This window comes from Lissotriton vulgaris, chromosome 8, assembly GCF_964263255.1.
Source record: "Lissotriton vulgaris chromosome 8, aLisVul1.2, whole genome shotgun sequence".
NCBI classification, from domain to species: domain Eukaryota; kingdom Metazoa; phylum Chordata; class Amphibia; order Caudata; family Salamandridae; genus Lissotriton; species Lissotriton vulgaris.
Window position 1 is genome coordinate 1,141,506,382 of NC_141696.1, and position 25,699 is coordinate 1,141,532,080.

The following is a 25,699-nucleotide window of genomic DNA, read 5'->3' on the forward strand; positions in this document are numbered from 1 at the left end:
CAGACGAACCCCGGGCCGAGGAACTCTTCAGGGCAGAGATGACCTCATCTCTGCTCTCCTCAGAGATAGGCTTGAGATACACTAAAGCGACCTCAGACAAATAACTCTCCTGTTCCGCTCTGTCTTGACCCAATCCAGTGGTGTATAATGTCTTAAAATAGGACATAAATTCCCCTTGGATGTCCAGTGGGTCAGTTATCTGCTGTCCCGATGGAGTTCCCAACTTGGGGATGTATGCCTTACAATAGAGAGGTCTAATCATCTGTGCTAAGACTCGTCCCGGCCGCTTGCCTTCGCTGTATTTCCTGGCGTTGTAGTATTTCCCCATAAAGAGTATCTCCCTCTCAGCGGTATATTTAAATTCTGTGAGCAGGGACAATCGTCTCTTTTCTAATTTGGGATCTGTCGCCTGGCGTTGTTCAGAGTAACGCCCCCAGGTTCTTTTCCAGGCCGGCTAATGTACTGCGCACATCCCGCAATACACCGGCATTCTTGGATATACACACGCCCCTCATGCATGCTTTAAAACCCTCCCCTAACATTGCCCAGGTGTCTACTGAACCAGTATTAATGGCGAAATAGTCCTCTATTGCTTCTCGTATTTCCTGTTGAAATACTTCATCATCTAATGCGCGGCTGGGGAATCCCACTGTCATTCAAAACCCTTGGGTCGCAGGACCTTCAATGTTAACAATGCTGGGGAGTGATCAGAGTATGTGCGAGTAAGCGTCCGGATCACATGACACCAGCTGATAAGTTCTGAGGATGCCAGGCAACAGTCGAGCCTCGTCCATGTGTTGTGACTGCCAGTGTAGTGAGTATAGTCATTGCTATGCGGGTCCCGCGCACGACCTATGTCATTTAAGGAGAATTGATCGCAAAGCGAGCTCAATACCTTTCGCGCTCGCGGTTTGGTATCTGGTGCTCTCGAAGTGGTGTCAAGTGACTGGTCCTGGACTATATTAAAATCACCCCGCAAAAAAAGGGGAACCGGGTCTAGCTGTGCTAGTTTAGAGAGTAGGGTATAATAAAAGTCCGGGGAGTCGCTATTGGGGCCATACACACAGTCCAATGCCACCCTGTGACCCATTAACGTGCCCAGGACCATGATATACCTGCCTTCGCTGTCACATAATACAGAATGCAAATGGAAGAGGAGTCGTTTATGTATAAGAATGGCGGTGCCCCTTGCAAAGTTGCTGAAGTTTACAAAATATCTATGTGTTCCCCAATTTGCGGCAAAGCGGGCCTTGAGTTTCCTGTAAGAAAGCTACATCTACCCTATGACGTAGTAAATACTGTGTTATATGCCTTTTCTTGTGTGTGTTATTCAGGCCGCGGACGTTCCATGTCGCCAAAACCACCTTAGAGGGGCCAGAATTATGCCGTAACTGAGCCATGGCAGTGGTAAAAATTAGTGCTTAATGAAAATCAACCATGCGTACTTGGCATTTACATCCAAGTGTGTACCTAAGAACGTCCCAGTGTAGCTAAACAATGACCCTACCTCACCCCCCCACCCAGCCTCCCAACCAGAGAGGCAAAACCATCACTATCCAAAAACAGTGCAGTACCAATAGTTCCTCTGCATCGCTGAAAAACAACCATAAATGGTACTTACTAAAGTCACATAACAATTGTAGGGTGAACACCATTAGGGGTGGTGGCAGCGCCTCTACGGCTACGTGCAATAATAGTCTCTATGCAAAGGAAGGCCATATAAGCAGTTCAGCCGTGCCCAGATCCAGAGAATAGATCCATGCTGGCATCCGAACCACTATGCGGAGGGAAAAGTCTGTTGTCCTCAGCTGGGCGTTTGTTGTTAAGTTTGTAAGTGTGACAGAACTCCTGCACCTCTGTAAGATTGTCAAAGACACGGGCTCTCCCATTGATCTCAACGAGTAACCGAGCTGGCTAGAGCATACCATATTTCAGTCCTAGATTCCAGAGAATTGCCTTAACTCCAGGGTATTTCCGCCTGGCTTCCTGAACCATGACTGTGAAGTCTGGGTATGGGGACAGCTTGGAGCCCTGCCATAAGGTTTTGGCCCGTTCTCGTGCCAGGCGCAGGGCACTGTCTTGATCCCTAAAGTTCATGACACGGGCAATGATGGGTCTGGGCGGGCATCCAGGATTGGGCCTTGGACCCAGTGATCCATGAGCGCGTTCTATCACAAAGCCCGTAGTGAAGACTTCTCTACCAAACAAGTCTTTCAGGATTGGTTCTGACAAGGTGTCCATGCGACCAGCGGCTGTTGATTCGGGAACGCCCTAAATGCGCAAGTTATTTCAGTGACTGCGCGCCTCCAAGTCCTCGTTCTTGATTGCGACGTCTTTGTGGATGCGTTCCATTCGGTCGAGCCTTTTCAAGGATTGCGCCATTCCACCTTCTAGATCCGATGTACGTGATTCCACTATGTCGAGACACCTGCCGCGAACTTGGATCTTCGATCCCAGATTTGCCATGTGCTTAGTGGAGAAGTGTGGCTCAATGGTTAGAGCGGCAGACCCTGATGCAGAGGTCTGGCCCGGGACCAGGGTTCAATTCCCCGCCTCGGCGGGTCTTGGGCTCAAAATTCCAGGGACCTGATCATTCTCGCCTCGGTGCCTATTCTAATCATGGAGTCCCACTCTGCAACTCTGGGCAATAGCTTGCTTAATCTCCACAACGGCCCCCACAACGCTAAGGATGCCTGGCCTGCACCTTGGGGGTGCCCAGGAGTGGACGCCTCACAGGGAAAGCCAGGATGGGTTCCACAGCGGTATTCGTACAAGCGCCTTGAGACCCTTGCGGGTGAGTAGTGCGCTATACAAGTATCAACTTACTTACTTATGTAGGGTATCAAAGCGCAAATCTAGTGCTCTGAACCCCACTCTTATCTCTTGTAGCAAGGAGCCTAATTGATTGGCATCACCCTCTGGTGTTGTGTTCTTCTGGCCATCTTCCGCCATGGTGTCAGGGGCGTCTTGGGCTGGTTCAGTGACCTTTTCGAAGGGGAGAAGGTGCTGTTTGGGGTCTTTGCGGCCCATACCGCAGTTCCACCCGTTGAGCGTTAATTAGGCCCGATGTCAGTCTTCTGGTTATGACTGCAGAGCGGATGTAAGTAGCTGGCGAAGAGATATTAGGCAAGCAGATCTGACCAGTAGTAGATGGGCATACAATCAGTGTTTGTACTTTCCTGGCAACTGGGGAGGTTTTGGGCACTTCACTATTATCTCCCACTATGGAGCGTGCAGTGGTCCAGGAACAGTACTTCCACGGAGCAGGCTGTCTGGAGACAATGCAATGTACAGCGGGCAGTTAATGTCTCAAGTTTGTTGCGGCATATATTGATGGCTGGGGCAGAGATACTACTGAGGCTTGGGTTTCGTTTTTGGCTCCGGGAGCATCGCGCCTCGCTAGGCAGCGTTACAACAATGGAGCCCTGCGGGGGTTGGGGGGGAGAACAGCGCGGGCCCTGACCAAGCGAGTGCCTATGTGGGGAGGAAATTCCCAAGGGCGCTGTGCAAATCCTGCACCAGGTGTCGGCGCGGACGCGATCACAGGCCCTGTCCCTGTGTGCCCCTGTGATCAGCACTGACATAAGAATGCCGCGCTCGGACCGCTGGAGGCCAAATGGACCTCCCGCCTGTACCGAGGGCTGCTGTACTCAGTGTGTGGCTGCTCAACACTCCGACCCACGGCCCGGAGATTCGCCGCATCCCAGTCATTGGCTCAGTCCCTCTGCCGCGGATCCCGGAGTCTCCTCACATCGCCAATGCCGCCATCTTGAAAATCGTGGCGAAAATGGTTTTCTCGCGGCGCCGCATCTCTTCTGCTGCATTTAGGCGGACCTTCCCAGCCCGGTAGCCTCGTTGGAAAGCGGGAAATCACGTCGCTGCCATTACGGCCGGCGGAGCTTCAACGCCGAGCGACCATCTTGTTCTCCGGCTTTGCCACGCCCCCGGCTGGGTCCAGTTTTAGTGGACAGCCTAGACTTCTTCTAAACCTCTTTCCAAAACATTCGTAATTTTGGAAAGGACCACCACACATGCATATCATCACCCTCCCTGTTACAACTACTCCAGCATGCTTGTGAATGTTTGTGAATACACCCCCTTCAATCTCTTGGTTCTTAAGTGCCATAATGTCATGTATTTGTAGAGAGACTCTCTGTTTGGGACACTTCTACATGCAGCTGTTATGTCTGCCCTCAGTCTCTGGAATGCCGCACTTCCCTCAGGAGTGTCGTCCCTTCAACGCACTCTTAAATGAAGTTCATGTTTTTAATTCAATAAAGGTCTTTGCGAGTTAAACTCACGGACAATTTTCTTTAAACATTTGCAACCGTCTTTCCGATACCGTCTTCCCGAATCCGCCCTCCTGCCATTCCAGAATTTTACTTGCATGATTAAACAACATGTTAATTTAAGTTTAATGTAAATACTTCATATACGGAACCACATGCTCTTGTATTATTTTGCAGGACTTTCAAGTCCCCTGATGAAGGGCTAACGCCCGAAATGCATTGGGCACAATGGCAATGAATATTTTTTGAAACGTATTATGAAGGAATAAAACGAATTAAAAGAACTCAAGAAAATAAAAGTAATTGAAAAATTCAAAATTACTCGCAAAGACCTTTATTGAACTAAAAACATGAACTTCATTTAAGAGTGCGTCGAAGGGACGACACTCCTGAGGGAAGTGCCGCATTCCGGATCTCAGCCAGCTCAGAGCACAGTGAGCCACACTTCGACAGCACCACCTACAAGTACGAACTTTCATTATCAGCAACACACTTGAGTGCGCTCCCGACTACCATAGAATGCCCTCAGTGTCTGCCATTGTTTCATTGGCATCTCTCGTTTTAAAATACTTTGCCACTGACCCGAGGTTCTCCAATCATAAGTATCTGGTTTAAGCTAGAAATAAGTCCTTTAATTTTTTCCCAGTCTTTGAGCGGTCTACTGGCCACTATTTTGTTTTCTGGATAATACCCAGTGACACATCTGCCAGTACTTCGTGCGCTCATTTTACTCTAGTTCATATTCTTTCTTATATTCTTTCATCTACTGTTTAAATGTATTTATGTCTGCTTTATCAAACAAGTCGTTAAGGACCCAGCAGTTGCTCTCAGCTCACCCTTTGTCCTTACCGCTGAATCGCACGGTGTGAAGTTAGGGGTTTCCTTACAACAGCATACATGAGGAGGGAAATTATGTCAATAGTTCTTTTTTGACCACAGCATCCCATATGCCCATTGTAGGTCTCAGAATCTCAAAGGCATAGAAGGCCATCAACCTTGGCCTGCCATAGCATTGCCCAAAGTGCCATTCCCAACACTGTTGCATACATGTGGATCCAGTGTCTTTCTGTCTCCCATTGCCACTTGAAAAAGACACTGAGCTGTGTAGCACAATAGTGATGCCTAATGCCTGGTAATCCCAACCCACTCAAACGTCTGTGAGACTGCAAGACCATCTGCAACAATTTAGCTTTCTTAGCCACACAAATGAAGCGGTCACCTGCTCTCTGCAAGTCACTAAGGCTGCCCTCTGGAAATCTTCCCAGGACAGGCTTAAACTTAAAGGCATATCATAATCTAGTTAAGATATTCATTTAACGGTCCTATCCAAGAGAGGTAAAAGTAATTGCATTGACATAAGTTTCTGGTGATTGCACAGTAGAGCCTAGGGTAGTTGGCTGCATGTTGATTTTGCAGCTTAGTTGTGATCGAAATCTATAGATATTTTATCTCATCTTTGGACCAGTAAAGGGGAAGTATATCCCCACTGCATCTTTAATGAATTGGAGATACCTACTCAAAATGCTTGAGTTGCTGATACATTGAATTTGAAACCAAACAATGTCCCAAATATGGCAAGTAGTTCTAGTGGCACCGCGAGGGAACAACATGGATCTGTGATAATAATGTGTGCTGCTCGCCTTCAAATGCCATGCCCTGTGTCTCAGGGGGTTTTCTACTATGGGCGGTCAGTGGTTCAATGGACAATATAAACTATAGTGGCGACAGGTGGGCAGCCCTGACAAGTTCCTCTATGAAGTAAAAATAGGACCAACCTCTCAGCGTTCACCAGCACTCTAGCGGGCGGTGCCGGATTGTTTCCTGCAATCCAAGTCCGCCTGTTTGGTTCCAATCCAATGCCCTCAAGCACTCTAAACAGGAACGGTCACCCCTTCCGGTCAAATGCTTTTTAGCATCTATGGAATGGATTGTTAGTGGGATCTTTCAAAGGGTCAACTTTTCTATGAGGCAGAGGACAAAGCATGCTCTGCTTGGCGGGAACAAAACCCGACTGGTCAGAATGGATTAAATAAGGTAAGTGGGGGATTAAGCGGCTTGCCATTTCTTTGGAGTATATTTTAAGTTAGGGAGTTCTATGAACCGATATGCCTTACACTAGTTGCTTGATTTAACTTGTGTCATAGCGCGATGTGAGACTCTGCAATAGTAGGCATCACTGAGCTTGAATGTAAAAAAGAAAGGAACAAAGACTATTTTCGGGACAAGATCCGGGTTAAAGTATCTGTAGAATGATTTTGCTAGTCTATATGGACTGGGTGATTTATTAGGATGAACCTCTTTGATAGCTTTAGTTACCTCTTCTGGAGTTATAAGAGCCTTCTATACCAACCTGTTGGTGCTCAATAATTTCAGCAGCTCCGCAGAGCAAACAAAGTAATTTATCTCACAGGGACTCACTAGCTCCACTGACTACAGAACTGAGTAATATTGTTGAAATGCCTGTTGTTTCCCTGCGTCTCCTCTATAGGATTGCCATCTTTACCCTTCATAGTGGGTATTCTTTTGGCTGTCCCAGTTCCACTGAGTCTACGTGCTAAGAGAGAGTCCATTTTATTTACTTGTTCATAAAAAGTTTGGCGCAGAAACAGTAGCGACTTCTCAGTTCTATTCATCGCCACTAGGCCAAGCCAACCTCTGGCTTTAGTAACAGGATGTAAGGACTTCACCGTATCGCAGCCAAGCACGCAACAACTTACTTACTTGTACTGAACATGGACAGTGGGAACATTGGGTCCACACAACTTCATTAACTTCTTGCCCGATTTTCACTGGGGAGTCCAGCAGAGTTATTTTTCAAGCAAAGTTAAAAATAAAAAACAGGACCAAATTGTGTATTTCATATCATAATTTCTGCACAAAAGAGCAAAAAAGACTTTCTGAATGGGTAGCAATAAAATATGTCAATATACTAGAGTGTACCGGGCAAGTGTAATACTGCCATGCGGTGTTGAGGTTCACCTTCGTCAAGAAAACTTAGAAAAATAGAGCAAACACAGTGCATTTTCCAGAACAATTTCTCTAAAACAACAAGCTAAAGAGCTATACAGATTATGGGCAGGTTATAAAAATCTAGTAGTGCAACGTGGTGTGGTCTGCCATTTTCAAAGTGCACATGGCATGATTCTTAACTTCATTTTCTTTCAGTTTTGCCTCCTCCAAGCAAATTCTTAGCCATAGAGTGTAACAGAGAATCTACTTGGAAGAGGGAGGCTGAAAACATCCAATGTTATTACAGATCTCCCAGCCACAGGACTCCTGCTGAATTACAACAGCTTACAGGACCAGGAATCGAACACTGACTTTACACCAGTCTCACATGCCATGGCTTCAAACAGTATTAGTAGTAATATCATAGAAATCTTGATTAATCGAACTAATGAAATATATCCAAACAAGTCATGAATTAACAGTCATAACAGTAAGTGACCTCCGACACCAAAGAATACTAAACACCAAAAGCCTACCCAATTCAAATATATTTAATAAATGAAACCATTCTGTATAAAACAACAACAGGCTACTATCTAAACAAGCATTGGAAATGCAATAGGGCTCGCATTAGGAAAGTTTGAGCTATTGGTCTTATAAATGATTTTTTTTATTTATGTGTTATTTTTTAAAATGGCTAAATTATTAGCTTTGTCATTTACAATGGCAATAGTTATACCTTTCGCAAATGTGACACCTATAGCATTTGTAATGCAACATGTTTTGTATTTACGTGACTTAGATGTATTGATATTACAAATAACAATGGCTTTTAATTTTTTTCAATAATTAATACTTAAATAATGTATTTAATTTGTAATGGCAATAGCTTAAACTTTTGTAAATAACTTTTGTGAAGATTATGTTTAGTGTTTTTTATTGCGACGAAAATCCAAGAACAGAAGTAAAATATTAACATCTTTTTGTGATTTGTAATAAAGCGTGAACGCTTGAAAACAGCTTGAAACATTGAAAGAACATATTTGAACCAGTGATGCTGTGGTTGCGCTGAGTGATGCTGTGGGTGCGCTGAGTGATGCTGTGGTGGTGCTGAGGGGAGCGGGACGAGAGGAGAGAGGTAAGAGGGTAGAGAGTAGATAGGAGAAGAGAGGTGAGAGAGAATAAGAGAGGGGAAATAGGCGAGTAAGGAGAGGGGATAGTGAGGAGAGGGTTGAGTGAGGAGAGGGTTGAGTGAGGAGAGGGGAGATGGAGAGGAGAGATGGAGAGGAGAGATGGAGAGGAGAGAGGGGAGTGAGGAGAGAGGGGAGTGAAGAGAGAGGGGAGTGAAGAGAGAGGGGAGTGAAGAGAGAGGGGAGTGAAGAGAGAGGGGAGTGAAGAGAGAGGGGAGTGAAGAGAGAGGGGAGTGAAGAGAGAGGGGAGTGAAGAGAGAAGGGAGTGAGGAGAGAGGGGAGTGGGGAGAGAGGGGAAAGAGAGGGAGGGGAGAGAGGGATTGGAGAGTAAGGAGAGGGGAGAGTGAGGAGAGGGGAAAGGGAGGGGAGAGGGGAGTGAGGGGGAGAGAGAGGAGAGTTTTGAGAGGGGAGAGTGGGGATAGTGAGGATAGTGAGGAGAGGGGAGATTGAGGTGATAGAGGGAGGGGAGAGTGGTGAGAGTAAGGAGAGCGGAGAGATAAGAGGGGCCGTGAATCCCTCATTTCAGTTCTTCTGTTGTGGGCAGTGGAGTATCTTTACTCACTATTGTTTGGTGAGAATATTAGAAGCGTTTCTGCGCAGAAGATTTTACGCCTCTGGAGAAACTTCTACCCTTATACATGCGCCGATGTGGGGGTATTTGCTGCCCATTGCACCGGGAAAGGTGATTTAATTCAGCCTTGAACTTGCAGTACAACTCCATCCGAGTGGAAATGGGTGGTGTTTGTGAATAACCGGAAACAAGTTACTTTGGGTATGTCTACAAACGTTCATGGTATTCCTGTCACGAAATGCTCACTCCCCGTGCATGGCAGTGGACTTACTCACAAAAAATCCTCTTGTGTCTAAGTACCTAATTCATAAAGCCATTTGCGCTCGTATCACACGTTTACATGCATAAAGAGCAGGATTTACGACTGCTAAGCATTCACTAAAGGTCATCTAATGCTTGCAAATTCCGCTACACTTACCTAGTATCATCTCACATTAAAATCATTAAAATATGGCGCTGAAGTTAATCACATGCACCGATGGGGAATGTGCGTTCAATTCCGCTCTGAGGAAATGCCAATACAAAACACAGAAAAACTGTAAATGTGAATTAAGCGTGAAGGAGCAAATAGCTTTGAGAATCACCCCTTTCCGCCACCACAGGTCGTTAGTCAGACGGAATGTTTATGTACAAGATTGGCGTGCATTCCCCTGCAAAACAGTACCATGCGGGCCCCCACTTGAGATTCACAGGGGGGTTTGCTGCAATATAAGTTGGAAATGTGTGTTCACCTTCACTTGCAATGGCAAAGGATGCTTAAGAACAACGAGAAATAAATATATATGAAGATCTACTGCTTAAGTAGCACACTAAACTACCATTTGGAGGGTGTGGGGTGGAGGGGTGGATTAGTGCGGGAAAGCCTTCATCTGCCTTCTGCATATTGAAGGGACCGACGGTGTCTGCTTTCATAGGCTGTTCGGGGAGTGTCTAATCAAAGGTGCTTTATCTCGGATCAGAAGAATGCATCTGAGGCCCCCTGTGATGCTAAATACACTCACCGATGCACAAGGAAACAAAGACCATTGAAAAGTTAAATGCTGCACAGATGCGTCCTTCTTCGAGATTAAAATGTTAATTCTGAATATTCTTCCCCATAAATGCACATTAAAATCATTAAAATATGACGCTGAAGTTAATCACATGCACCGATGGGGAATGTGCGTTCAATTCTGCTCTGAGGAAATGCCAATACAAAACACTGAAAAACTGTAAATGTGAATTCCCCGAGTTCATAGCATGGCTAAATCACAACCATTGTAGGAAGACAACAAGAGAATGCAGGGCGCTGTGCGAAAACAGGATGCATATAGAATTAAACAAACTGTGGTAGAGACCAGACGAAAAAAAAAGTGATAAAACAGGGCTCACGAATATTTGTAAAGCATAAAAGAATCAGAAACATAGCCTTTTGAGCCAGAAAAAGAAGGAAAAAAAAAAAAGATGCCATGTTAAAATAAACGCGAGACACGGCCTGGCGGCCGTGTAAAGTGAAAGTACGGCCGGCCTGGGCAGTGAAAGGGGAGGAGGGAGGAGAAATGCGAGTCACGGCAGCAGCAGCCTTTGATGTGCCTCCCAGCCGTGCAGTGAATAATTAGGGGAGGAGAAATGCCGGCTGGGGGAAGCTTGAGATGCCTGAGGAGGCTGGTGGCTTTGATGTGCACGCGCTTTTTGCCAATGCGCTTGCGCATTGAGCTTGTTTTTCTCGGGCACTGCAACAAATCGCCGAGATGGTTAAGCTCTGTTTAAGCCACAATATAGCTCGCCAGCTATGCGCAAGCGCATCAGCAGGCGAGCCCTAAAAATATGCAGATAACCATGAAGTACAATTTTTGGGTAATTAGTATTCTGTGATGTACAATTTTTTCAGTTTGCATAAATAACCCAGTTTGCCCTCAAACAGAGGAATGCAATTTTCATGGACATTAGTATGATGACAAGAATGGCTACAATAAGTGAGGGATATGCACCACTGTTATAGAGACACCGTATTGACAAGGGCTGTCACAATTTTGTCACAAACTGTAGTGGAATTTTTTTAGATCGCAGTACTCCGATCGGTGAACTGCAATTAAATGACGACCAACATGTTTGGAGTAAATAATGGAAATGACGCTATACTGAAATCTATTCATGGCGTGTGAAACGAGCACTTTCCAAAACATTGAAGTGCATTTCTGTTCACGTTCATGCGTTGAGACGTAGGGCCTATATATCCTTTCCAGCCCATCTTTAATATGTTCTGCCTTTTATCAAATATTTATTTCTCAGCTTATAATAAGCTGTGAGCTATAAGTGACAAATGGCTTATATTTCATAAATTTTTCTCTCTTCTGATCTTAGGCATGTTGTTGCCAATTCTAAATAAATGCACATTTGGACAATATAAAGATCTCTTGTTTCTTCCCACCCAGGACATTAGGTTTTGCCTCGCCGAAGGATGCGCTCTGCGCATCTTTTCGGCGCAGGCGAAATCCTGTTGAGTTGCATAGTGTGGCTTGGTTCGGCCCTCGTCCGTGATTGGCTGGCTCCGTAAACGGAGCCTTGCCATTGGACGAGGGGCCTGTCCGTCAATGCCGGACCAGACACGGGGGCGTTCCCGACATTCTTTGGCTTTTGCCGACGTCACGGGACGCCGGGAACGCCCCCGTGTCTGGTCCGGCATTGCCGGCACTACTGCATCCTACCACTTTGCCCTCTTGCGCGACCAGAGCCAGTGGGCTCGTCAGGAGGGCCGCGCTGCCATTGGGTGGCCCAGGGAGAGTTGCCGCGCAGCCATTGGCTGTTCCCCGGAAGCAGAGGTCCGGCCCGCCGCCTGGTTGTGGGCGGGGCCGGGAGGACGTGTTGTTCCGCTTCCCCCTGCCTGGGGGAAGCCTTTGCGGGAGTTGCCGGTCTCCCGTGCCCAGAGGGAGACCGGGGAAGAGGAGAGGTCGCGTCGCCGCTGCTGGGGGCTCCCGGCGCCCCGGAGGAGAAGTGGATCGGGAGCCTGGCGGCTCCACTCGGGAGGACGACGGCGGAAGGAGAAGGCGGTGCTTCATTATGAGGAGGAGACCCGCCGCCGCCCAGCAGAGAGGCCGCCGCCCGGAGGAGCCCGCCCAAGAGAGCCCGGTGAGTCTGAGCCTGAGCCACTATCGAAATCTGAAGCTGTCTGAGTTTATCAGTAGCGTGTAATTGAAGCAAGGCAGATCACAGAGCTTTTCTTCCCACTGTGGGCTTGGCTCAAGTATGCTTTGGAGTTAAAGCCCAGAAAGACTGCGTCTGTGACAAATTGAAAGACAGATCCCACTGAATTCCAAACAAATCCCCAGCTGCTTGGGAATCACGCAGGCAAATCATCTAAGGGGGGTTTGATGTAGCAGGAAAGAAAAGTGCAATGGTGAATGCGTTCTGGGTACGACTGTACAAAATAAAAAGATGATTGTGGACTACAACATCTGCATATCTCTATATTAGTGCTCTTTACTATCGCATTCACGTTAACAATCACTTCCGGTTTGATGTTGCAATATTGTTGTCAATACCCTTGATCGACCTTGCAATTGCGAGCTTGCAGTTTGTTGTGGGGGGCAGCCTGCTCCATGGGTGTCTCTGAAGAGTTCCACGCTCTGACTGAATGGCTTCAAGGGAAGAAGCTCTCGAAATAAGTTTATGGTGTGTGTTTCATGTTTTTTTGTTTGCTTTGTTTTTGCAGTTTTATGCAGCGCGAACTCGACCTGAAGACGTCAGAGCGCTTTACACGGGCACCAGTTGCATTACAGACGGGCACATTCATTTTTGAGGGCGTGCCTGGTGAGTGGTGTTCTGATACTGTATCTGTTGTGCATGGGTGTCTGTGCGTATTTTTGCATACAGTGTGATGTTTGGGTGACTGCCAGAGTTTGTATGCGGCAATAGACAATTGGTGGACAATAGTATCATGTTGTGAATACTGCTGTTGTTACTTCGCTCCATTAGCCACTAATAGTGTAATACACTTTTTTATAAACGTTTTGAAATGCAATCTGAATATTATCCTCACACGTATACACTCGGTAGGATTTTAAAGTACACCAAATGCCCTGAATTCTTCAATTGTGGAGAATATGAATAATTTAACAGTGCAAATAATCCCCCAGATAGAAATCTACAAAACAATCAAACATGCCTTTCAGAACTCATCGAGTTTATGTCTGTGGACAAAGCGAAGCGTGCATTGTGTGACACCGCCTCGATGAAAGAGTGGCTTATTGTGAGGATTGCTCTTCCCCTGAGCGTAGGCAGTGCTTTCTCAGTCCATGGAAACAGAGGAGGCACTAGACCACGTGACTGAGACATAAATGCGCAAAACTTACATCTACTCCCCCTTGGCATAATAACATTTCTGTGCAGCTTTTTTCAGGATGGCAGGGCGCGCTCCTCAGTACTAGCCAATCTTTGAGGATGTTTGGACATGTGTTAATATTACTATTAATACCATTGTTGTTCATAGCATAATTATAATATTGTTGGTGTTATTATCGTGTTTATTGGGACTAAATCCATTACAGAATGTGTGAAACCTCAGTATATTCTACAACTTTATTAATTACATTTTTGTGTAATACCTGTAGTCACAGAGGCACGCACTATTCTGTACAGAACTATCACGAGAGATACCGAGTCACAGGGAGGCTGAGTGACTATGTAAGGACTGAGAATCATGCCGCCTCTGGTATTTTCATTTTCAGCTTCTCTTTCCTCAGCCTATTTGGTTGCAATCCTATTTCTATTATAATGACAAATTAGGTCAATAAGTCTGCTTCAGGAGCACAGAATGTTTCCACCCTAGAATTCCCTGTACTTTTATCTCTGAAACGATTTTCTGAATGCAGAGCAGTACTGTAAGATAACAAGACAAGGCATGGCAACTTGTACTGAGACTAATGCAACGAGCAACTAAAGAAGCAAAATAGAGAAGACAACATTTGCTCGTTAGTTGCAAAATAAATAATACGCCTCCTAAGATCAATATGTTTCGGTTCAACATTAAATGCTCCTGACCTTTGAGCCAGGACCTGGAGGTGCTTCAAGTAGCTGTATATGAAACCTGTTAACAGCACACCATCTTTGGTTATTGATCTATCTTAGGATGTGTGCTGCATTTAGCAGAGCCAGAAGCCTATTTGATTTTAATTGGGATGAATGTGGCTAAGAGCTTTCTGTCCATTTGGGATCAATGTCTCATTTTCACTGTGATCAACGCTGTCAGCCTGATGATTGCTGCAGTGGGTGGGAGCGGCAGTCACCTTGCTTCAGAACCAGACAAAATGGGATGAAACAACAGGATCTTGGAACAACTGATTAAATCCAAAGGGCCTCATTTATGAGAAATGACGCATCGCTGCGTCACTTCTCAGTGCGCACTTCTTGCGACATACCTGATGCGTCATATTTACTGTATGGCGCATCATGTCGCAAGGAGTTACAGATACATCAGTATTTCTGACGTAGCTGTATGGCGCAAAAGTGACGCATTGCTGCTGTAAATGACAATGCCATTTCTTTATGTTAAAAAAAACATAAATAAAAATAATGTCAAGAGCAATGCCAATAGCTCTAACTTTAACAAAGGCAAAACCATTGCATTGTAAATGCTTGTTTCAAATATGAACAATAACTAAGTGGGAACAAAAGTAAAACTGGATGCCTTAGTGTTAGCAGATACATAGAGGCATGAACCACTATCATCATTCTAAACAATTTATGTGAAAAGACAGAGTAAAACTTAAAAATAAAATGGTGCCCAATTGTCTTGAACTTACAAATGCTATTTTACGTTTTTCTTCAGAGGACAATGGAACCAGGCCTCTGAAATACCTCTTGTTATATTTGAAAGGGATAGGTGTCTCGCAGTAAATCACAACCGTGTTTTACCTTTCAATGAAAGGTGCTATCTTGTCCGTGTGCAGCAGTTAACAATTAATGCAATTAATACATCACGTAATTTACAACAAGAAATATCTCGAACTTGACAATCAATCTGTGTAGAGTAATTGATTATTTAAAACGTCGTTTAGGAAGCACTTTTCGTGTCCTGCACATCAAACTTTATACAAACTGTTTTTAACTGATTACTTCAAATCTCAAAGCAATTTAATAAAAGAGACTTGAAATAATGTCTAATCTCATTTTCAATAGAAGATGAACAGTTTGAAACGTTTGCGTAACTATTTTCATTAGAATGAGTCATGAATGCGTCAAATAAGTTGCATCCTTGTCCTGCATGTCAAAGGATTTTTTTTCATTTCAAACGTGGATTTCTCCCAAAAAAAACTTTATTAAACGGTTATGTACACATTGGGTGCATTCAAATATAGAGTAACAGCGGTGCAGATCTACCCACTGCTTTTCAAAGGTCTCGTATAAACAGGTGGAATTATGTATTCATATAGCCAAAAAGTCTTCCAAAGCACACCAATCCCCTTAAAAAATCTGAAAAAATAAAGGCCTGAGAATTACAAGAGAAATGTTTCAAAATGTAACAACCTGTATGAATAAAACACTACAGTACCTCTGGCACTCCCATTTTCCGACAAGCATCGAGAAAGTTTTCCACATTCCTCCGGCATTTGGCCATGCTCAATTTTGGCTGTAAATAAAGAATAACAAAAGTATTAGTGTACAGAAAAATGAAAGAAAGAAAATACACAAAGACAGAAATATAGCAACATATTCTAGTCCAGGAGTCATTGCACTGGGGAGATGTAAGGCTGTTATCTGATCCACGTGCAAATTTAGGAATTTACTACATGTAAAATTCTCATCCAATTCTTTCGCACGACTGACTTCTCTAACTGTATACCTCTACACACTACAGAGATTCTATTGAACATGGTTAGGAAATGATCACAGAAATACTAAAAATATCTCGTGATTTCTGTAAAATGTTAGTGATGGAGAAATGAGCAGAAACAGTCCACCTAGTTGGTTTTAGATTTAATCAGTTACAGCCACGTGCTCCGAAACCAAAGTGCTGTCAAGCCATGCAATGGGTTTCCTCCTTTCTTTAGTGAAATCCCAATTGCTTCATGCCAGGTTTCTTCATGGTTTCACACACAGCGCGATATCCTCATTCTCAGGGTATTCGGTTAATACTAAAAAGAGCAAATGTCGTTACGACAGACAGTCCTTCCTTTAGATCACTCTTTCCAGAGATATTGGTCAGGCTAACCATCCCTCCCATCTTCCTATGCACACTCTTATCTCGCCTGGATTGGTCATTTCCAATAAGCCCTACTGGCTAACTCTTGGCATCTTCACATATGGAGGTTGCTGGTTTTGTTTTCCTCTCTTCTGACTCATTCACTACGCTCTCCTGTCAGACTGGATATGGTCAGTGTTGAGGTGAGAGGCCACTGGAGGCATTCAAAGCAGGTGCCCTCACAAGTGCACTTATGGTGGGAGAGAAACGATGAATCGACCATGAAGCAATAGGGCAATGCCACAGAGGAGCAGACGATGCCAAGGTGCAAGAATAGAGACTCGAAAACAAGAGCTGGAGACAGCCGAGCACCAAGAGTGATGAGTGACAGGCATGAGGCTGGTGCCACCAGGCAATGTGGAGAAGGAAGATAAGCTGTAGATGCAAGGCTTTGGGAAGAAGTAGGGCATGCTGGTGTGTGTTGTAAGGGAGAGACTGTGATACAAAAGAAACACTGGCACTAGGATCACCTGTTAGCCATCAAAATTCCTTGTTTTCCCTTCAAAGGAAAATGCCATTTTGATGAAAAGTATTTCTTTACTCCCAAATCTCTCCGTGGAACAGGGTACTTATTATTTGTGCACTTTCTCACACTTACAGAAGACTGAAAAAAGTGGAAAAAGGAGGAAAAAATATATCTAACTATTTCTGCAATAGAGGACTCAAAATTCTCCTATTGTTTGTGTCATTTGTCCACTTATATATCACTAACAAAATATCAACATCACCACTAACAGATGAGGACATGATTACACATTTTATTTATTGTAATCAAGCAGAATTATTCTCCGTTAATTTCTTTTATCAAAAGTTTTTTTCACTATACACAAATATACATACATATGTACACACCTATTTACAATGAATACAAAAGACGCCATATACACTTCATACAAAAATCAAAAAAATCATGAAATAATTTTCTTCTTCACCCAATCAAAAACAATATTACAGCAACAGCTGAGTGTCCTCCTATTCAATCTAGGGGGTACACTAAGGGGTAGTCATACACAACTGGTTCAACTAATGACTTAACAAAACCCAAATCTTCAAGTGTGTGAAATGGCAATAATTTCCAAAATATTTCAAAACAATGACTCCTCCTTATGGAAAGTGTTGACGAGGTCGCATTTAGGCCTTCCAGCGAATCTGGCCTCTTCAGGACAGGGCGATAAAGATCTCCAGGAACTCAATCCGACGGCAACAGGCAACGGGTTTCTCACAGTGTACACACCACTTCTGTACAGCAGGCCTGTTTGTGCTCTCACTGGCATCTGACTCGGGGTAATCAATATCCCAGAAAACAACTTATTTCAAAGTGGGTCACTCGTTCAAATATACCACAGGGCTGCCATAATGGTCAATACACTCACACTTACGGCACCACTTAGACGAGGAGATTTGAGGTGTAATTTAGAAGAGCAGCGTGTTTTCTCATTTGCACTCCCTTTTATGTATGCTCCCTGTCACTCACCTGGGTATGTCCCATCCACAGATCTAAGTTGTTCTTAGGAACACCGTTGTTCCGCATAATTTATGCATGTGCTGCATACAGATGGTTCCTCACAGGACCCAACTATCTGTGATGTTTCTGTTTGTGTGATCAGCCAGAGAGTTTGCATTCCAGAGAGTTTGCATGCAGAGAAGTCCATGGTGAGTCACACTAATGCACTAAAAATCTTTAGACATGAAGTCCTCTTGCTATTGGGAAGACATTAGAAAAAGATGTGTGGATCAAACCAGCTGGTCATTAGGGATGTTGTGTTCTCCATCTACTCCAGGGCTTGCTTCACCAGTGGGCCATAATCTGGATTGGTTATGCTGCCCCAAGGCTTTGGACATTGGAAGGGGAAAATGATGCACTCACGGTGACTTGCCAAACAATGCAGAATGCCACTGAGGTGCCAGATATCTGAACTGGGAAGTCAATCCTGAGCACAGCTCACAGAGGTACAACAAAATGGCTCAGTAACGGGACTTCTGGTACAGGGCCAGCTTGGTTCTAAAGGCATGTGAGCCTGCAGTGGGCTCAGCAGAAGAGTGGCCAGGCCTTGGTAGTTTCAGCAGCCTCTTTCTCTCACCATTGGTTTGTCCAATCAGTCCTTTATGCAAGTGTTAGCTGACTTATTCTTTTACAAATTAGGGCAGCCCTGGAGCTATGAAACATTATTTAGGTGACTATGACTAGATAGATTAGTAAATATCAAAATCTATCTAATAATTTTGTGGACAAAGAGTAGTCACTGTGAAATTTTCATATCTTTCCCTTGTGGCCGGCAAAGCGGAGGCTTATAGTACATTAACGTGGCCTTTTTCGGGAATGTCTTTTCTGTCTCACGCGAAGATACAGTTGAAAAAAGCGAAGACGCTGTGCTTTAACAATTCATAATTACATGTAATGCTGCCTTGCTTGGCTGTTGTACGTATCATGCTGCGGCAACAAATGATGGATGGAGTGCTGAATAAATCTTTTGGATTAAACCAAGAGATCTGCGTTTAACCCATCGTTCTTTTGCTTCAGGTTGGAACCAGCCATGGTATGTACTAACATACAAAAAATACGACATAAAAACACAACACTAAAATCAACATAAAAAAACCTATAATTTGCAGAAGGTGCTGTGAGTACTTTCATAGTAAAACAGCTTTGTGTTCAACATAAAAAACCTAAAGTAGTAATTCTATTTTTGAATATTGCAATATTGTGATCAGAATTCCTGTATAAATCTCAGGATAAAGCAATGGAATAATTTAGTTCATGTAAACCTGGAAGCCATTTACTGACACCGACAGGCATCTGAAAAAATACCCAAAGAGAGTCAGTAGAAAAACCTAAAGGGGTATTTTTTTCATGTAAGGTCACAGAGTGCGTCTATGCTGTCATGGACATTCTGTTACTCTTGGGCCCTTTCATTTAAAAGCCTTATGCATTCTGGAGGCTATAGTACAAGCTCATTTCAATCGATCCCACTGGACTAAAATTCTAGCACACAATCATTCTTGGTAACAAGCAATCAGCAAGATCATAAAAAAAGCCAGTGAAGAAAAGTGAACATTTCAGATTGATTTACCAAAGGTGGTGAAAAAGAGCTAGACTTCACTATTGACCTCAATTTAACTTCTTCTGATGACCTCTCACAGGGGCTTATGATTGGCAGCAAATTAACCAGAAGAAAACAATTTTTGCATCATATGTGCTGCCTTTTAAGGCTGCTATTGATGTTTTTGAGCATAAAAGAATTTGTAAATAACAATCAGATTTGTGACAATGTTAATATCAATTTGACATCTCAGCATCCCGCTCTGGCCAGAAGACTGCCATCTTTACGGACACACATTTGTAAGAACACTCAAATTGGTGAGCATAATGCCTTCCTTTCAGGGTCAAGAAATGTAGCAGAAGCAAAGAACAGTGAATGTCAGAAAAAAACATTGTTCAACAAGCACTGGCAAAATCCAGTGGATCAGCTTCAATATGACATTACATGCAAACAAAAGAATGCAGCGTGCACTAGCAAATTAAAGCCCAACCTATTAGCTTTGCCAATACTTGGTAGCGGTGTTGATGGAGGTAGTGATGCTGCGAAATTGATTGTGGTTGTTTTGGTGGTGATGATATCAGTGGTAATGGTAGCTGTAATGGCAACATTCGGGGTAATTGTGATGTGTCAATATGGTGGCACGGATGATGGTGGTATTGTTGGTAGTGTTATGAATGCTATTGTTGGCAGTATTGGCATTGATAGTGACATTAGTGGCAATATTTGTATTGGTGGTGGTAGTAGGGGCAGTGGTATTAGGGGTGGTATATGTTTTAGTGGAGGTATTGGTAGTCGGTATTGCATGTATGCGATAAAGTATTTAATGTGACAGATTGTGATTGTTCAGTGTACTTTTTAGATGCAAAAGAGCACCTCATGCACTGTAATGCAAGCACGCCATATGAAGTAGAAGGATACACTTAATATGTAAACAACAAGGGAACTACTCCTGTGAAAGAGTAAAACCTATTCTATGTCTATATCAAAGAATGGGTAATAAAAGGTACCAGGGACACCCAAAGCGGTTTATAGTGAGGCCTAAAAATGGATGTAGAAAACATCAGACAATGTGCCCACTATATAAACAGCCACTGGCAAAACCAAAAGGCCTGCCTTTTAACAGAAACTGCCTGAATGCTTAAATTCATGCAGTCACTCCTTTGTTTGCCCATGGGCTCGGTAACTCCTCCTTGTCCTTATGCACCTATTCATGCACCCATTGACTCATTATTACATTCACACGTGTCTATTTACAATACCACATGCACAAGCTCACCAATCAATAAAGAGAGACTAACAATTGTAATTGATGGGTGAAGGTACGTGAGAAACTAACGTACACACTATAATTATGATAACAACTAACCAGCTTAGCCACAGGGGCAGTGGGATGCTGTGTTCCCATACACGAAAAATGGGGGTAATCAAAGAAGCCCCATTGGTGACTAAAGCAGTAGCCAACACTATTGTACTTCGTTTATGTTATATTTATGTATATTTTGTCTCCTGCTGAACAATTACAATCCCTGAAGGAAGAAGGACGTGGAAGATCAATCAAAACTGGTAACCTGACCAGAAACTATACTTTATTTAGTAGAATTAGTATCTGTGCGCTGCAAAATGCATCCAGGGTCTGCTACATGTGCATTAACCCACTATCTAACTTGCAGCTTTTTTGATGGCGAAATTGCTGTAAATCCAATAACATGTTATCATGACAGCAAAGTAAAACAAGTGAACATGCTTAAGAGATTAGTGAATAGCACCCTAAACAAAAAAGGCAAATAAAAATGTTGGTTTGTCAGTCAAGCAAGGACATTGAAGAATGCAAACAGGTTTCTTGGAATCTAACAAAAGGTCTACATGATGCCCAATCACCAAAACCTAAAGAGAACAGAAGTGGGACCACTAGCAATTCACAAAATACAATTTCCTTGCTCAAGCAATGAAAACCATGAAAAACAAACAAAAGCAAATGGTTGAAGGGGGCTGACCAACAGCCCACCTGTCTTTCTATACATCTGATTGAACTGTTTTGAGGAATTAATGACGAAGTCATTCAGGTCTAAAAAGGTATGTACTGTACCCAAGAGCTCATTAAATCACTCTATGATCCCTGGAAGGTTATCTGGCTATTTTACATGTTTCTTTACTTTCACCTCAGCCTCCCCTGTCACACTACAGGTTCACACCATAGGTGATGCTTTTTTTTACAATCATGTCCACAGTGGTAAATTACCTGGGCATGATTCATGGTAGTCACTGAGGTAACCCAAAGGGGATAGTGAATACACCATCAACATAGACATTGGCCAAAGTATTAAGTTGAACTAAAAAACATGAAGGTTTTCCTTCAAGTCTGAATGAACAAAGTTGCATCACAGGCAAGGTCTCGCGGAAGTGCTTTTGAATACAAGGCAGATGCTAGCCCTGCGACCTGGTAACCAGTTGATCATTGCTTGGTCGGCCTTAACAGTTGGAGAGTCGCGATGAATGGTGATATGCACCAATCTTCCTTTAAGCATTCAGAAAGTACTCGAGAAGCAGCATTAGGAATGCAGAGTTTGAAGTGCAGCAGAACGGAGTGTAGCAGCACCATGAGAAGTACCGTAGGAGTTGGGCCTTCCTTTCAGTGCATTGACACTTTAACAATCATGCACTGCAAGGGACTTCTTGTCAGACTAACATAACTGCTGACCAATGAACTACTGAGCCATCATATAGAGGAAGATCAAGATAATACGGGGTGAAAGCCCCTTGCTTTTTTCTGCTGCCCCCTAACCTGTTTCTGGTGATCAACTGGCATCTAAAGCTGGTTTTATTGAGACCTAAAAATATTTACTATTTCTAAAGTACGCTGATGCTTCTGCATTGGAAGTCGAGTTACACACCTGGAGGCAAATTCACGAAAATGTTTACGGTTGCAAAGGTAACTTTAAATCTCAACCATCAAAAGGCATGTCCATTATTGAACGCTGAACATCCGTAGAAATTCTAGTTAATATGAGCCATGCAGGGTGTCTAATAATCCCACTTATTCTCAATGCTTTTCCAAACAATCTGTTGTATCTAGTCCTGACTTAAAAGAAAAATTTGCCACATCTTGTCCATCAGTAACTTCACCTCACTAAATTTTGCGAGGATCCTGTGAAACTGCAGGAAACACATTTGATGCTCTGTCCCATAAATCATGGGAATTTCTTCCTAAAAGACAGGAAATAATGACTGATCTTAGGCCCAAACTAAGTGAAGAATACACCTTATTATCACAAGCCTCCAACATTCATTCATCCACGAGTCAGTTGTTGAAGAAACCGGATCTCCTAGGGTCGGTTAGTGTTGTCTAGCAATCTGACAATTTATTGGAGGGAAAGATCCTAGCTTAGTGCAGGTACCCATTCCGACATCTGTTAATGCTTCATTAAAAAGGAAATAAACTCTCTATTAGAACATGGGAATGTTTGGAGATCCATTGTAGACAATGGAGTTCTCCCTGCTTCTACAGGTCGGTAAAGGACCGTAGAGCAACATTCCAATGTCTTACAAAGGCCTCTCGGAGCTCGAGGGGATTTAAATCCCCTTGAGCTTTGAGAGGCCTTTGTTTTATTTGTTAGAACATTCTGCCCTCTAGTGGCAGAATGTTCAAATAGCTTTACAGCCCTTTGTAGCAGGGCTAAACCGGCTATTAAAGTCCTGCTACCTTTTTAAAGTCCCTCGCCTTCGGCTCGGGCCTTTAACATGGTAGCGGGCCTTTAATAGCGGTATAGCCCGCTACAAAGGGCTATAAGGCTATATTAGAACATTGGAACGTTGGAAGCTCCATTGAAAACAATGGAGGTGCACCGGGCTTATAATGGCTGGTATAAGCCTGGAGCTCCAACATTCCAATGCTTCTTTGTGGCTGTGAACAAAGGCTTCAGGGAGCCTGAGGGGATTTCAATCCCCTCACGCTCCCTGAAACCTTTGTTTAATTTGTTAGAACATTCTGCCCTCTAGTGGCAGAATGTTCCAATAGCCTTATAGCCCTTCGTAGCAGGGCTATATCGGCTACTAAAGTCCTGCTGCCTTGTCAAAGTCCCTCGCCTTTGGTTCGGGCCTTTAATGCTGCAGCGGGCCTTTAATAGCTGGAATAGCCCGCTACGGCGGGCTATAAGGCTATAGTAATGAACAAGCAGAATCTAAAATCTCTGTTAATAATGTGGTATTTTCCTCTTGTGTGGGCAGAATAAGGTCACGAGTCTCAGCTGACCTATGTATAGCTGAGGAAAATGATGTTGGCTCTTCAGTGCCCATAGCTGGAGTAGGAGAAAATAAACCTACATCTGGAGTTGTATCATGCCCACTTGGATCTTGCAGATCTTGCCAAATATCAGCATGAACATCTCACATCAAAAAGATAATTCTCTCTGTATAGATATGGTTCAGAATGAACATAAATCATAGTACATGGTGCATTGGCTTCAGTATCTGAAAGAAGAAGAATATCTGCAATTGGCACCTGTGACGTCGGTACTGGCATCGATAACCAGGCCAGCAGCTTATGCAGAGTAAGCTGTGGCATCAGACAGAGTGCCGTAGGTGGTACTAAAGGTGTCATTGGGTCCCTGTTTGATGGATCCAAAGCTGACATAGAAAGGACTTCTAAAGAAGGCCTACAGACGCAGCAGGCATCGGGGATAGATCCATTGAGGTCTGAATAGCCAGAGGTCCCCTTGGAGCCCAAAGGCATAACAGACAGATCAGGAACAGCACCAACAATTGAATCCATGGCTTTTTTCAGCTGCTGCTGGAGCTTATTTGTCGTTGCATCCTGATCTGTAGGAAGTTGGAATGAGAACAACGCAGTAGACTGTTCCGCAATGGGGGACGACTCTGCAAGAGGTGCTAGGTGCATCATGAGACCCTGAATGGCGCCTTGACGAGAACAAGGTTTCTATTTTTTATGGCTCCTTTTGAATTTACTTGAGCTTGAGGAAGTTCAATCTTGACCTCAAGTAGAAGACAGTCCTCACTCTTGACCTCGATCAGGACTATCACACTGCTGACATCGACCAAGTATAAGTCTTCGAATTTCTCATCCCCGCTACCACAAGTTTCATCTCACAGACGCTGATAGCCTTCTTACGCATCTTGGCACACGACAACATGACTTCTAGTCACAGCTGCAGACAAGCCACCCGAAACAGACATCGTCTGGATCTGTAACCAACATTTGAACAGTTTAAAAGTTTATGGTTTTAGGGTGATTCTGCACACAAAAAACGTAACTAAATAGGCAAAGTGGCTAAACCATCCAATGACAGTTTAAGCTCAGGATCCTCATCTCTTGGCATGGAAAAAAAGGAACTGACGCCAGCATGAGCAGTGGTGTGTGTGTGTATATATATATTTGGGATCAGACGTCATGTCCACTCGAGGAGGAGCAATACGAGATGACACAACATTGCATGACAAACCTGTAAACTCTGGAACACATTGCTATGCAAAAGTTCCTGGATCCAGTCTGAGGAATCTACGACTAGAAGTCTCTGTACAAACATGGAACGTATACCTTTCTTAAATCTGGATTCCTAGAATCAGAAATTCAGTAATGCCTCAACAGCTAAGTGTTTCTAGCATTCATTACAATAGCATGCATGTGAGATGCATGTCACTATACCTGCGCATTTTTACTCTCTTTTTGCTTGGGTTACTATGCCATAATTGTAATACATTGAACTAATATTGGTTTAAGTAAGACAGGAATACCAGATTCGTACATTTATATAGATATTGGAATCATAGTGTTTTTGGAGCTTTATTCATTCTTTTATGAAATACACTTACTGCCTCTTTTTGCCCTACATTTACCTTATTGTTCGGCTTCCCATATGATCACTAGGGCATCTTCCAACTTTAGCTTACTGTTCAACTTATGCATATAGTATAAGAAGGTTATAGCTAGAAAACATTTTAAACCATTTCTATACCAAAGAATACCCTTCTATGTCTAAGATATAAACATGTGTATGACAAGCACCCTACAAAAACATGATATGCATATACCAAAACTTTTATTGATAAGTATATTTGTTAAACAACTTATGCATATAGGCAGTGAAGGTCACGAACTTCGCATTTAATAATGCACATAGAGCCAAAACTACATGCTATTATTCCTTCTTTATTTGTTTGTTCATTCCACCGTCTCACAGACTATCTTGCTTTGCTCTGCTAAGGGACATGCAATGTTCTTTTGAAGTGAACTCAACTTAACCAGTAACAAATGTATCGTATGATTTTTATAATTGGTAAATGAACATAGAGACCATTATCTCAAATTACCTCTGCTGTGTACATAACGTTCTTTACATAACAATACTTCTCCATTCATTTCTTTACTTCATGTAAGTTAGCTAATCACCAAGCGTACAGAATAATGTCCGACTCAATGCTTCCAT

The 25,699-nt window shown here is 43.5% G+C and overlaps 1 protein-coding gene across 3 annotated transcripts in view; it reads right to left on the bottom strand.

Moving 5' to 3' along the window:
* The window catches only part of LRCH1 (leucine rich repeats and calponin homology domain containing 1), a 798,407-nt gene that overhangs the window by 69,753 nt on the left and 702,955 nt on the right, over positions 1-25,699 (bottom strand). For all 3 annotated transcript variants that reach the window (XM_086934995.1, XM_086934996.1, XM_086934994.1), the window contains one exon: positions 15,529-15,606. In XM_086934995.1, the coding sequence (XP_086791121.1) occupies positions 15,529-15,606 (78 nt within the window). The remainder of the gene's footprint in view (positions 1-15,528; positions 15,607-25,699) is intronic.